At 35.2% G+C, this 16092-nt stretch overlaps 1 protein-coding gene across 1 annotated transcript in view; it reads right to left on the bottom strand.

Moving 5' to 3' along the window:
- CENPP (centromere protein P) overlaps positions 1–15827 on the bottom strand; it is a 141244-nt gene extending 125417 nt beyond the window's left edge. The window contains exons 1-5 of the mRNA XM_009881266.1: positions 15691–15827; positions 14720–14877; positions 14264–14352; positions 10256–10344; positions 2271–2367 (exon numbers count right to left, since the gene is read on the bottom strand). Coding sequence (XP_009879568.1) covers positions 2271–2367; positions 10256–10344; positions 14264–14352; positions 14720–14877; positions 15691–15827 — 570 coding nt within the window. The remainder of the gene's footprint in view (positions 1–2270; positions 2368–10255; positions 10345–14263; positions 14353–14719; positions 14878–15690) is intronic.
- Positions 15828–16092: the final 265 nt, after the last annotated feature.

Below are 16092 nucleotides of genomic sequence, written 5' to 3'. Positions count from 1 at the left end.
TAGACTAACCTGTTTCAGTAAAAAACCTCAACTGCTGAAGCACAACATCAGGGAGTATATAATGCAGAACACAAAACACTTACAGCTGAACATTGGTCTACTTACACCAACCTAAAACTGCCCCTTCTTTCTAGGAAAGGCTGTTTACAGTCAAATCAATGCATATTTTAAATTGCTTTTTTGCTTAATCTAAGTTATCCATCCTGCCATTTGTCTTGTTAATGGGGAAGACTCTCACTACAAAACTGCTACTTTTGATGGTCAACTTTTTAGAAATACAGTGCTGACCAACTTTGCCTGAAACTTGCAATTGTCATTTATCTTAAACATTCATTATGATTTGAAGTATTCAATCACTTCTACATTATTCCTTTCTTCTCAAGTACCAAAACTAACAGAAAAGAAAAATAATCTACTTTTCCTGTTTTTAGGCTACACTGTGAGAAAACTATTAGAAGCACTGTCTACTTCTACTTAACAGCCTGGCTAATTTTCTTTTAAATAACAAAATAATAGAAAAGCTATAAACACAAAACTCCACCCCAAATAGTCTTCTCTCCAATACTGTGCACAGTTGCCTGCCTATATACTTGAAGTCTATCAAGCAGGTAGAAAAAAAAAACCACCCAAAGACAACAAACTCATTTTTAAATGTTGTCCAAGTGTGAATATCAACAGGATAAGACTCTTCAGTTGTTTTTATGCATACGTTAAAAGCATACTTCTAGTCACTTGCACACAAATTACTACAGAATATTAAGTCGCAAATAGACATTCTCCTTCGCAATTTGGTTATCTGAATTGTCAGATTTGATCTTTGAACCCCTTATTAATTCTCTTACCTCAGAAAGACTTCTATTTCTAAATGAAATCGTTACCAATGCTAGGAGAAATAAGGAGGCCTAAAAAACTCCTCATAAGGACTGAGCCAATCGTACTTGACAAATACTCTCCCAAAAAAGAATATCTGCAATATTGACAAGCTTGTAATATGTCTTCAGAAGATTCATCTTCACATATCTTTTAGCAATGAATATATCCCTTCATTGTTTACACTCAATGTCTGAACAAATACTTTTTAAAACTGCATAATACACACACGACAATTAAAAAATAATCTCCAGGCCTATCTCCATTCTATTTTTTCATTTTTGTACTGAATTTTAAAATGAGAAATATTTACAACAGTTCACTGAATCACTGTCACAGAAACCACAGTGACTGCTGGCACGAGGCTGATCTAATGATAAGAAAGCATCAAGTGAAGCTGGAAAAAAACGATCAAAAAACTATACCACAAAGCCATAAAGCCCTTGGTGCTCTACCTTCTCTATGGAGGGATTAAAGAAAAGTCCTTATACAAAAACCAGCGGGATTAGACAACATCAGTTTAATACTCAGCTGAGGACAGGATTTTTTATATTTTTTTAACATCAGAAATTACTAATTTTTTTTAATTAAGCTGGTTGATTTGATAATAGAAATTGATTAATCTAGCACAGAACTCAGGCCTAAAAGATTAAAAAAAAAGATAAGAAACAAAGCAGTTCATACTACAGCTGAAAAGTAAAGATGGTGCTGAGTTTAATGACAGTAAATGCTTGAGCTAAATTAAACAGAACTAAAAAACCCACACACATTTAAGCTCCTAAACATCGTCCTCTAACATTAAGCATCGTATCAGATGTTCTGTGTCTGTACAACTGCAGTATTTTTACTCCAAGGATTAGTTGTTTATCTTAAAACCATTAAAGACAAAGCAAACAAGCCAAATAACGGTAATTTAAAACTAAGTTCAAATACTATGTTCCAGTCAAGAGTGGGGAACAGTTCATTTCCCATTCAAGTAAAACACTTCAGAACTGAAAGTACTGTCACTCAAACCCATGCTGCCAAATTTTCAAAAGACAGATCCAGTCCTTCAGAACTAACATTTAAATGCCAAAGACTACAAATGTTATTTTCTTTTAATTTCTTCTTTCACCTTTTTTTTGTTTCAAAATGAAATGTAATACCAATGAAAAACTGTCTTACTCCCCCACAGAAAGGCATAGTCAGTCTTATTTTCCCCCACGTATGAGGAACACATCAACAACATGGTAAAAATCAAGACAAATACCAAGCAAGGACATTCTCTTCTCCATAACATACAAAATTAAGATTCCCATACTCCACTAAAGAGTTCTAATTTCACCTCCGTCGCTCTGTCTTAATGAGCTACTTAAAGAACTAAATAGAATACTGATATATAAAAGCTTGATAGACACTACCTTGAAATGCAGGAAAGTGCATCTACGATGTTCACACCACTCGGCATAAGATGAAAGGCTTCTGAAAAATGTTAAAAGATTTCCATGTTCTTCAGTGCTACAAAAGAAAAATATATTGTTTAACCTAAACAGTACTAGTCAGACATACTGATTCTATAGCCTAGAATTCACACTTTTTCCTTAAGGAATTTGTGATTAGTATTGTTTGAATTTGAGGCCAGAAATGACAAACACTAAAAAAAGCCACAACAGGAAAAAAAGCTGTAGCATAGACATTGAAAAAAATTGAGGAATTCATTTATAAACCAGTGTTTCCAACTCCTCAGGAAGGCAAGCAGCAATGAAGTTAGTCTAAAATATAAAATGTGACAACTTGACAAAAGTCACCTGTAAAGTCTTAATTTGACTTTATGCTTGTTCATCTAATACTCTTGTTTTCTAAATAAATTCCAAGATGTTGCATAATAAAACTTTAACCTACAAAACTGGTATGATTTACCAAATTGCATCACTGAGCTTTGAATATTCTCAAGATCTTTGTCCTATTCAACTAAATCTTTACACGACACGTTATCTGCCTCTGCCCACACGACATACAGCTTTTCAAGATTAACCTTGAAATTTCAGTAAGCAAGAAGGCCTATTCGTTAGATCATACATTGCATCTAAAATAACCTTTTGATATACAGTTAAAACTTGATTTATCTGCTATTAAGGAAGACAGTGATAGTCTCATTAATTAGAGAGTGGGGCAGGATCAGGGAGAGAGAGACCGATAAATCTGTAACTGAGAAGCGTAGTGCAGCTATCTTAGTGCCAAGCCCATTGTAAACAGAAATCAACAAGCCTGGATAGAGCCGAGCTGATTCTTGCAGAAAGCCCCTCAGTATTTCTGCATTTAGGGCTCCCTCGTGATTTAGCAGTTCAGCTACACACGGGTACGTTATGCGTTCATTCAAACAATGCTACACTTGCACTAATAAATTGTCTTGGAACCTGATGTCCTGCAAAGAGCAGTGCAGGGACACCTTTGCAGGACTTGCGCTTTGGCCAGTATGGATTTGGTAGAGCTTACAGCCTACATCATGAGACTTAACATATCAGTGCTATTCTGGCGAGGAAATCCTTAAATTGCAATGTTATTGCAAACACTATTTTTCATCCATAGTGCCTCTGAAAACAGAAAGGTCAGTAGTAGTCATTTTACTCTGTGAAAATTCTGCAGAATTTTCAATACAAGAGACAAAGCGTAAGAGACAAATAAAAGTTGCTATACTTTTGCTTTGCCAGTTTCAGAGTAGTCAAACAGCATCAAGTAAAAATGCTTATGTACAACCATTCCATGCTTAGTATAGTAATATTTTTCCATTTCCACTGACAATAGTTAACAGAGGCAGCAATACACAGTGCCAGCTAAACTTAATGAGATTACAATTCCAGGACTTTGGTGCTTAAGTCCAGTTAAAAATACAAGCAACACAGGGAAAATACAAACAGATTTTGCACTTAGAACATAAGGAAGTTTTTTTCCTACATGTACTTGTTTCACACACACAAAAGCTAAATCATTTAGGCTTCACTATAATTTCAAAATTAAATATTCACAGTACCTAAAGAATCAAACAGAAGCTCTGACTTCCAAAGAAGCAACAAACATTTTGAAAAATATATATGAAAATATTGCTGGAGTAATTTCCAAAGAAGTTCCAAACACTGCATAAAGTACAGAATCAAGGAAAGCTACATGGCTGACTGACTATCCATTCTTGCAGATGGGGAAAAATACACACAGTTTGGAAAATAGAAGCTGCTTGTGATATGCAGAGATGGTAACTCCTATTGAATATGATAGCCAAACATCAGACTAACACTGAAGAGTAACACACCATATTAACTTGGACTGAGAAATATCACTGTTATTTTTCATCAGTCTACAAGGTAGTAATGATTTCTCATGCAAGAGAAGTTGCAATGCATCAAACACTGGGGCTGGTACACTCCCTTACATCATGAAATTTGGTTTACAAAAGAAATTTGCTAGCAAAAATAAGCAATATGCTTTTCTACTTCAGTAACTGGGACTAAAGTTACTTTCTTTCATTATACATTTACTATTTTGTCCTCCAAGCAACACCGTGTTAGTTTGTATGTTAACTATGCTGTATGCAAGCAAAACTTTTTTTTTTTTTTTTAATATAAGTACACCATTACATCCACTCTGAGACAGTCTGGGAAGGCAAGCAACAATAGAAGAAAGGAAGCCAAGGTACTGGAAATCAGTAACATGCAAAAATCTCTCTTAGAACAATTAGGATTAGAACTATTTGAATTAAGAGATCTATTCATTTAAGACACGTATCATCACAGAAGTAGAGAGTTTGTAGAAATCAGGAACTGAACAGACCTTAGCCTCTTTATTGTTAGCACCATAGCGACAGCAACCATTAATGCATCTATACAGCTCCTCAGCTTTAATCAAAAGAGGAAAGATAGTCCATTCTCTGTTAGGAGCGTTAATTGTTTTAAAGACAGATTAGAGAAAATAGGTGAGGAGCTGGTTTGGGGGGGGAGAAGAGTTTGGTCTTGGAGGGTTTTTTTTAATAAGAAAAACACAACAGAAAAAAAATATTTATTCTTCATATTTTTAGTAATGTAAGGATCAGGATAGAGAAAGGAAAGGAGACAATATAAGATGACAGGAACTGCCAAATAACCAACCAACCATCCATCCAGTGTTATAAGGGGGAGGGAGGAAAAACACTTGTAAAGCGTGTGCAGTTTTTACTAAAGAAATGTGGCAAGAATGCAAAATTCCACAAAAGCCAAGTGTCAGAATACCCAAAGGAACATGATTCTTTTTATCATAAGGGTGAACAGCTTCACGCCATTGTTGATATGAAGCCACAGTCAAATGAAACAGACTATTATCCATTGTAAAAAGATACCTGGCAAGCGTTGCTTTAAAAATCATAGAACCATAGAATGGTTAGAGTCGAAAAGGACCTTAAAGATCACCTAGTTCCACCCCCCCTGCTATGGGCAGGGACATCTCCCACTAGACCAGGTTGCTCAAAGCGCCATCCAGCCCGGCCTTGAACACCTCCAGGGATAAGGCCACAGCTTCTCTGGGCAGCCTGTTCAAAGATTTATTTCAATTACTGGTATAGGATTTTACAAGTGAACAAAACCCAACTAAGGAAGATACCTGACTTACATTTGGGAATATTTCAAAAGTTACAGAGGATTTAAATTCTACATGTAAATTTGACTTTTAACATCCTTTCCGTTTGACATAAGCTATTCTTTCTGGATTTTCAGAACAGCCGAGAACTGAAACTTGAAGCGCTTAACAGAATGGTTGCAACAATGTTATTACCAAGTCACTTCAGCCATTCAAAGGAGAACTGTGCCTCTGATCCAGCTCTATTTAATATACAGGAATGGCAACTCTTAACATGTTACACAAACATAAACTGGAAAAAATAGATGAAGTTCATTCAGATATTGAAAATGTAAAAGAAAAGCCAAACAAGTTTTATCCTAGGCTGGAAAGAACAGGCTGGAAAGAAACAATCATTAAAGGAAGTTACCACAGTAGTCACAGCTGCCAACAAAATCAGGCCAAGATGAAAAAAACACTGGCAGCACAAGCAAAATTGAGTCCCTGGAAAGACGTAGACACATACTGATTTACAACAGCTGACTAGCTCTATGTCAGAAAAAAAGCTGGACAGCTTTTTTTAAGCACAACTCATATGTACATATAAAAATCTACACACACCATAGTAAAAATTGAGACTTAGTAATGACTGCCCACATCTCACTGAATAGGGAGCATGATTCTATGCACACTGCAACATACTTTTTAAATCTACATACATGGAAGGCAGCAACACAAAACTTTGTAACAAAACTACATACTTAAAATTCTTTTTAAAAAACTTGGCAATTTTGATGAGTATCCACTTTTATGCAATTTAAAAGACTATCACAAACCTTGTGACCTTGTTTTTAGCATTATGTGTTTAGTTTGCTTTTATTTCTTTTTTCCTCTCAGATTCAGCTTTAGGCAATATAGCAGACGAAAATTTTCAAGGCTAAACCACCAAGCAAAAAAAGATAGTTTTGGCTAACAAGTTCAAAGAACCAGTTTCAAATATAAAAAAGTTAGTCTACCAATTATATCTAAGTATATACTTCTCTCATGGACTGATACAGAGTTAGCTAGGTGGAAGATAGAATACTGCTTTCAGTGTTTAGAAAGGGGGGAAATCTGTGTTGGCAAGAATGGACATATATAATATATGTGGCTTTGTGTATTGGCAAGGGAGAAAGAGAGAGCGCAAGAGCACCATTTCAGTTAACTGTCTCACAGCACTTAAACTACCTATAAACAATAATAGCTAGTTAGCCTAAGCTAGCCTAATTCCTAATGCTGAAGCCAACTACAACAAATTCTAAAATACCAAGAAAACTTGGTATAAAATAACAAGGTACTAAGAGAGAGCATGTAAAAATTTAAGCCTCTTTTTTTCTGGAAAGAATTTAGCATTACAAAATGTCACCAGTTAAAAAAAAAAAAAAAATCCACTAGGAACAGAAAACATCCATCTCCAAAGCCAACATCCATGTAACAGAGAAGTCATCCAAAAACAGCAAAAAGCATATTCAGGCAGAGAGCAACTCTGTATCAGGTTAAAATCACATACCCTTCGACCAAACACCCTTCACTTTTACAAAATATCATCAACAAAACACAAATGTATAAGAAACTTAACTGTTGTAAAAGTATTTAAGGCTCCTTTAATACATTCCTTTAGTTATTTTAAGAGAGGAAATCTATTTTAACCCACTACAGTATGCAAGACTTCTTGCATTAGCATATAAAACCAAACAATGACACTTACAGATGTGGGAAGAATTCACACTTCGCCTCATTTCCAAGATACCTCACCCGTGCAGTGTTCAATATAATGCAGACAGTTCCTAAATGCTTCACTCTGACTTATAAATTCGGTTTTCAAACTGTTTAAATACTTCTATTTGACTAAGTAATCCATGCAATAGTTAACTCAGAAATTAACATGATATCAAGTCAAAAAAAGAAGAAGAAAAAAAAAAGACTGACAACGAGATTTTTCATAGGTATTGTGGTCCTCAACACTAACAAAGTATAACATAAGTGATAACTGGTGCAAAGGGGACTCAAGTAAAATCCCAAAACAGAAGACTAAATATGATGATTCTGTAATAAGTAATTTAGCAAAAGAATTTTGCTTCATCTAAAATGGATGTGTGCTTGCTATGGCTTCAGTTAAGATAGCTGTGTGCTTGCAATGCATTTGAAAAAGGGATAGCATCAGATAAGGTATCAGACGAAAGCAACAGTTGGAAGTACCGAACCACTGCAAAAAAAAAGGTGGTGTAGTTAGCTAAGGTAACCACAGAAGTGTAAAGAATAAAGAAGCCACAAGAAGGACATTGTGATAAAGACTTAGAGCCTCCCTCCGATGACCACCAGGAAGACCCCTGAGGAAGCATATCGCCTGTGCCACTAGAAAAGAGGGGGCATGTTTGGGGGTGGGTTGCATTCCAAGAACTCATTGATTATGTAATTGGGGGTGGGTTGCGTTCCAAAAACTCATTGATTATGTGAGTTATTTTCAAAGAAAAAACATGAATAAGCATAAGGAATACGAAATAAAAACAAGCGTTTGTAAAGGGGAAAACGAGCCACGGGAAGAGAAATCCCCTGTGTAACTCCCAGTGCTGTAATAAATATTCTTTGCTCCATCGAATTTGCCCTGACTAAAATTCAATATGGTAAGCATGTTTCCCACAATTCTATTTGCATAGATACATTATTGTCACAACATATTTAAAAATAGGTATTATATATTGCAGCAGTACCTGGTTGAAAACACACTGCTGAATTTTGCTTCTTTTAAAAAGATGTTGCTCAAGTGTTCTAGCATTCCATTGTTTTCTTCCAAAGCAGGATGGGCTTGGGAATTACAACTGAATGCCAAGTTTTTAACTCTGATGCTTTAAAGACCCTTTTCTGTCATGCATTACGAAGAATGAAGCCAAAAAAATTAGAAAACTGAGGAGGAAAAAATCCAGGCCAGCAGATAAACCAGAACAGAGCTAGACAATGGATTTGGCAAGACTGGGCAAAGGAAGCAAAAGAAGGAAACAAACTGGTAGGGAGGCTGAAAAGAACGGACAATACAGAGGGAGACCAGATTTAGCTGGTCAATAATGGAGGCAAAGAGAGGGAAGAGGTAGGAATAAAGATTCAAAGAGCAGCTGGGGTACTGAAGAATAAAGGGCTAGTTGGGAGAAGCCTGAAATTGGACATGAAAAGAGGGGATTAAGATTTAGAGTAAGAAACGAGAACTAGCTTAATAAGAGGATTGAGAAAACAAGCCACAAAGGGAGATCACATAATCAGATTAAGTCAATCTAACAGTGGGTTGCTGTCAAAACAGACATTGCCAACATCAGCCCCCCACTCTGGCAACACACTTACTGCCTTAGATGAGCAACAAACACTGTGATGTTGCAGGACAAGTCAAATAGAAAAAACGAAATTTGAAGGGGTTGTGGGATGGAGAGGGGCAAGGTTAGGTTCCCCCCCAAATTACTTTTTCAACCAAATAGCTATGTTGAACCTATTTTCCACATGGCTTCAACAGTATATACACTGACATAAGGACAACAGATGGTAGATGCAAATAGAGGCTAAGGAGAAAGAGCTACTTGCTTCATTGACAGCAAAGCCTTAATTCATCTTAAATCATTCATGAAAACTAATGTTTACTTATGAATACTGGTGCAGTGTGGAAAAGGACCAGCATAGTGAAGAGACAGGGACAAGACAGCAGCGCTCAAGCCAGGATGAAATAAAGTCTGCCACTACTTCAACGCATTCCTTTCCAGTATGACTTTTAAGTTCCAAGACACTTCTGCTGTCAGAAAATACTCATGAAAAAAACAGAGCAATTTCCTCTTCTAAATCCTGCTTCTTGAGAGCAGTCGACTACTATTCTCGTATACCACTAGCTTTAATAGATTTATATGGAAATTCCAAAGCCTCTAAATGAAAAATTCAGCTTTCAGTACAGACTAATGAAGCCTGAGGTAACTCAATAGACCTTTGTTTGTACTCATCCATTTGCTTTCACTCTCCCTCCCGGAGTCTAAAAAACAATATAAAATAAAAGAAATCACTTAAAGAACAGGATTAAGATTAGGTCATCTACCCAATAATAATTAATAAATAGCAGATTTGTTCTCAGAATAGTTTGCTAGCAGATTTCACAGTGGAATATCGCAGACAAATAATTTGATCATTATTCATCCTGTGTACCACAAGTTGACATCCTCTAGAAAATTATCAAAAAGTATCATTCAGACATATGCTTAAGTATGTACATTTTCCTAAGCCATTGCACAAATACACTATTCCAAGTTTTTAAACTATGTTTTACTGTGAAAAGAAATCCCGACACAAAGAAGATTAATGGAATGGTGAGCAGACAATTAGAAACAGGCAAGTACTGGAGAGGGGCTCTGTATGTACACTTTAGCCATTACTTGCTTACGTTGCACATCTGTAACTCACATACACATCTGAGTAACAGTTAACATGTTCATTATATAAACTAAAATGCAATAGCTGAGATGACCTTGCTATATCTTTCTCTGAACCAACCAATTTCAAACAGCTAAAACACATTATAATCCACAACCTGTTTCTGTTTAACATGAATTTGTAATGGTCCTTTCAGGTCTTAAAAACTACATGCATTTCACTATCTCTCCAAAATGATACAGACAAGGGATCAGAATTGTTTAGGTTGGGCTAGCAGTATGTTACCAAACAAAGAAATTGACTGCCAGCAATTTACATGAAAACTCAGCATTGCATTTAGTATTAGATATCCCATACTACAACTTTCCTCAAAAAACCTTCACCTTACCTTGAAACAAGCTTTCTCATATCTGAATCTTCTCCAGATTTCATTATAATGCTGAGATCAGTAATAGCAGCAGACACACTCTCTTTGTTCTAGATTGGAGAAGTAACAACGCAATGTTTTAGAAATTTCTCTAGCAAGAAGAAAAAAATGTATCTATTTGCATACAAAGTAGACAAAAATTATGCAAATGCTGCTAAGTACTATAATCCTTAAAACACCATTTTTTTAAACTACAGATTATAGGTGTGGATATTTTCTTCCATTTCAACAGTATCAGTAGTATCCATACAGCAAGGCTTTTGGAATAATACCTGAACTAGTCAGCACAGAGAACATATTTATAAGTCTTCCTTTATACATATAAGAGGTTCATTTACTTCCTTTCATGTCACTTCCACTTCTTTAAAATTCTTCTCATTTTCCAACACAACCCCTAGCTACCACTTATACCAGAAAACTCAAATATAAGGTTTGATCTGAAAATCATAATAATGCTACCCTAAGTTAAAAAAAAAAATCCTGTTAGATTTCATTTTATTTTATAGCCTATAGTTTTGCCTGAAATTCTTGTCCCTTTTTACAATAATAACTGTTACTAAGGGATATGTGCATGATAATAAAAATCAAATGTTTCCAAATTTGTCACTTCCACTTCTTTAAAATTCTTCTCATTTTCCAACACAACCCCTAGCTACCACTTATACCAGAAAACTCAAATATAAGGTTTGATCTGAAAATCATAATAATGCTACCCTAAGTTAAAAAAAAAAATCCTGTTAGATTTCATTTTATTTTATAGCCTATAGTTTTGCCTGAAATTCTTGTCCCTTTTTACAATAATAACTGTTACTAAGGGATATGTGCATGATAATAAAAATCAAATGTTTCCAAAAAAATATCTAACCACCTGTTAAAAAAAAAGAAAGGAAAGTTCATATAGTAGAAATTAAGCCACAAAAGAAAATAATTACTTTTTGTACTCATTCTTGAACACACCAGAGTAATAGGTTAGATAACATTGAATGAAAAAGCTTAAAATCATGGCTTGAAGACCATAGCAAATGCTTCGCTTCATACTGGAGACTTTGTACTTTATTTTTTTATACTCAGTCACTACAAGCAAATCAGAATGGCAACACAGAGGAAAGTAAACAGACATGCTGAAATCAAATGCAAACATATCACAGCAATCCCTAGCACTGGTTGGACAGAAGTACTGCTAACACTGCCATCAGTAAAGATGGAAAAAGCAAACCAAGACACTACAAAGTTTAGTGGATTGAACAAGTGACATCAGGAGAAATCATCTTAAATTTAGAGCAAAAGGTTCAACATGTACATGGAATTGTAGAGAAGCTGCTAGTAGTCACAAGCTAACATGCTACCTTTTAAAGAAACTGGTTTTCCAGTAAGTGGTTTACTAATATATGCTAAAATGCCATTTTAGTGTCAAATAAAAGGTTTCGTGCACATTTTGACCTTTGTAAGCATCCATCTAGGCAAAGTGGTAAACAGAGGGGAGCTTCTTTGCTTGCACTCAAAGCTGACAAAACACTAGTCATCTTGGGAATATAAGCTATACTCTAGTCTGATGCCATGCCAAAATTAAAGAACCAGCTAAGATGCAGAATACGCCGGGCAGTGAGTGACAAATATTGCAGTAAACCAGACATCCTCTCGACCATTCAAAGCTAGTCAGAGTAAATGCAGATCTGCCTATACTTCTTTGTACAACTGTATCATGGAATACAGCTTTTAAACAAAACATTCAATGTCATTCAAATTAGGGGTAGTTACAAGAACAATTTTTTACTGTGCGTTAACGTGTTTGATTTAAGGTACTATGAACTGACTTAACAGTACTGTAACTTAACTACTAGTTTAAATAGCTAGTTATCAATGTGTAAAATTATTCTTTATCTTCTACTGCGTATTTGTTACCTCCTAAGCATTTCCCAAAAACAGCTGCCATCTTTTATTCCTTGAGATGGGTGAAACTAGTTGCAACTTTACACTATCTTACCCACACTGACCTCAGTACAGGTTATTTTGACTACAACTGTTAAAGCCATATCTTAGAGATCAGGCTTCTCCATTTTAATACGCAAGAAGCCAGAGTCATAAAAAGGTTAAAGCTAAGTTCTCAGGTCTTAGTCTGGCCTGAAGGCACAACTTTCCTGAGAGCTATAGAGGCGGACTCCTGCATCCACAGAGGACCTACTGACTTCCCTGTAGGATGACCTGCACGCTATACAAAGTCTGTGGCAAAACCAAGATAACATGCCACTACTTTTACACCATAGAAACAATCAACCAGAACCAGGCAAAATGTCTGAATGGAATCGCTAACAGTGTAGTCATGAGATATGCTTTTACATTACAAGGAAATGGAAGAGAATAATTTTTTAATCATATAATTGCATATTAAATTGTAAGTTGAAGGTGCCATGTACTTTTATTTTAAAAATTAATTCTTGGGGTTTTCTATTTTTATCTTTCTATTTACAATATATATTTATATGTTTATAGTACGTTATTATAGCACATTACAATATAATATATTATTCTATTGCATATTCTAATAAATATGTTACAAATATTTAATATTCTTTTTAAATATATACACTTGGTAGTCTATATATCACTTTAGTGTATTTCATCAGCGCTGAAGTAGTACAGGTTTTAGGCATTAATAGACACGCGCTGCCACCTAGTGGTGTAATAGATTTAAGCGTCACCACGGCAGCTCTAAATAAACATCCAGTCACTCATCTGAGCTCCACTAAGAAATAAACATTAATCTAACCAAGTCGCATGATTGATGCAGGCTATTTCCATGCTCAACGCTAAATGCAGTTTTATCCAAGCAAGTGGTAAAATGGTATCACTAGAACAAGTTTCAAGTCATGCGTGGACTTTGGAGGTTGCAGAATAACCTCATTCAGCTGAACTCATGCAGTTTCAAGTGAAGCAATCCACATGTGACTATCTAAATACTAATTTCCTAAATTCATACATGTCTTAAGATTAGGAAGGACATCTTTACATCTGGTCTCTTCTCACAAGTCACAACTGATAGGCCAAGAGGAAATGGTGTCAAGTTGTGCCAGGGAAGGTTTAGCACAGACATTAGGAAGAACTTCTACACTGAAAGGGTTATCAAAGACTGGAACAGGTTGCCGCGGGAAGTGGTTGAATCACCATCCTTGGATGTATTTAAAAGTCATCTAGATATGGTGCTCAGGGACATGGTTTAGAATTGGGCCAGGTAGAATTAGATAATGGTTGGACTTAAAGGTCTTTTCCAGCCATAAAGATTCCATGATTCTACAGTAATGCAGTTTTTACTGCTATCAGGTTCAATCATGTTCAATTTAAAAAATACCTTCTAAAGCTGAGCTGAAAATCAAGTTTTCTTCAGAAGGAGATTTCCTGACATTTTTGACATTATTACAAATCATGGTAGCAACTGTTTTCCAATGCTTAGCATTTTTTAATTCCGTGCTAAGAATAGATTATGAAAGAGCTTCCTTGCATAAAATCTGTAATCACTAGTGTAACTTCTGTGCAGTCCTGTGATGTAATGGCTAGTCACACTAGCCAAGCAAATAGAAATATAACCAAAGTAAAAAAACCACAACTGTTCAAGTTTGTAGTGTTTCCGCTTTTCCTCAGTTCCCTCAAGAGAGGTAAGGTTCAGAAATTTCCAGTCTCCAGAACAAGATATCTGATTATAGAAGAACTCGATAAAAATGTTGTGACTGAATGTTGAACTTGCTCTGCAGAACTACTTTGCCTGGATGTGCATGGAATTCAGGAGTCAGGTCCAGCTGTTATAGAGTGAAAATAACCCACTAAGCCTCAGCTTAAGGAGGCTGGGGCAATCAAAATGACAAAATACCAGTTGAGGGTTTCAACTGGAAAAGGGAGTATCGACATTTGTCCAACTGAAGCTTTGTTTGTTTCCTTGGTTATTTGTTTTTTAAAAAAACATATATTGATCCTTACCTGCATTTCAAGAAGCTGGAATTCCAATTGAAAAGACAGGGAGTGGCAATTCCCTGATAATCTGTGCTTCTGCACTGTTCTGCTTCTAGCTGTTATAAATCAAAATGAAACAAAATACCCGATTATAATTCTATTCAACAATTATTGTATTTCTTCCATTAGTCATATTTAAAGTACCAACTGATACCTTCCATCACATAAATAACGAAGTCAAGGTGAACATGTTAAAAAAAAACCAAAACCCACAACTAACTTTACGGTAGTCTTTCACTTCCCACTATGCAAAATACTACATTCACTCAGAAAGTATTTTGTCAATAAAGAAACTTCTATTGTAACTCAAAATAATTGTCTTGGTGCTAACATTTAAAGTAGAATTACAACATGCATTTGCAAATGTAATGAACTGTAACAGTATATTCACTATAGCACCAGTAAGGGCACAAAAATGCTTACTTTTTTCCACTGTTTTCTTGGAATGACTTGTAAACTGAATACCAGTAAATTTCATTAAAAATGAGAGATCTTTTTCTAGACTTTCAAGTTGAGCTTTCAGGTCTGATGGAGATTCATGTCCCTTAGACTCTCCCTCAAATTCTCTTTGTAATGATTTTCTGGAATTGAAAAAGGAAAAGACAATCAAAAGGCGAAAAGACCCACACATAAGAACAGGTTTTGTCACATCAGTACAGCAATAACATTAAATAAAAGGCATTTGTAATGTGATCTGATGATTTTCAGACCAAGATCAGTTTTCAGTGAGTCAGATTTCAGTTGGACCATATTACTAGAGACAGTAAACTATTCTAACTTACATAAGCACTTTATGCTCACTGCCAGGTAGACAGAGCCTTTATTATAACTCTTGAGATTTAAGTATCCACTTCGAGTAATGTATAACAAAAATGAGCTATAATGCCTTTACTCATCTCAATGACTTCAATGACTTATTTTATCTATGGAGTGTACATTTACTATAGAATATCGGTTAAATAATAGAAATAAAAAGCCCTAACATGGCACTTCTTGAGCACATAACTAGTTACACCTGTACAAGTCCCCAGTCTTTTTTTTTTTTTTTTTCAAATAAACATGCACTGAGCTGTTTCACAGCACATAATGGGAAACATGGCCTTTGCAGTCAACAACTTTGCAGGGCATGGACAGTAACATACCTGATATCATGCTCTCAGCTTTTTGAAAACAAACAAACAAATCAAAATCCTAAAAAAAACACCTACTACCAACAGAAGGCAGCAGAAAGAGATGAACTATTATTGTTGTCTTTTACCATATATAGCCACATCCAAAACAAGATCAGCGATGCAAAAATAACATAAGCAATGTCCTCACATAGAGACAAAAGCTCATCCTAAACAATTTTGACAAAGAAAAACTATTAATCCAACACATGATAAAAGGCATACATTGACATTAATATCTCCTCATCAGAAAAAAAGGTGGATTCTTGTTGGCTCTCTTCATACTTTTCAGTCAATAGTTTAATTTCTTCTTCCAGTGACTGGATTTCGTCTTCATAAACTTGACAAATGCTGTTGTCCATTTCTCAGAATCAAGGTTACTAGTTAGAACAAAATAAGTACATTTCTTAGGAAAAAAAAAATCCATTTTCAAAATAAATTACATTTATTTAAGGAATAAATTTAAGAAATGCAAATACAGTGTTAGACAATTGTTTCTCCTACCCTTCTACTTAAAATGAGACAATTCTATTATATTTTATTACTTTTGAAAGCTGAAGAATTGGTACATACAATTTTTAAATAGCCCAGGTAGCTTTGACAAGTATAATAATTTATACATCTGCA

This window comes from Charadrius vociferus, unplaced genomic scaffold (assembly GCF_000708025.1).
Source record: "Charadrius vociferus isolate BGI_N301 unplaced genomic scaffold, ASM70802v2 scaffold550, whole genome shotgun sequence".
In the NCBI taxonomy this organism is placed as follows: Eukaryota; Metazoa; Chordata; class Aves; order Charadriiformes; family Charadriidae; genus Charadrius; species Charadrius vociferus.
This window is presented reverse-complemented; position numbering and strand designations above follow the sequence as displayed.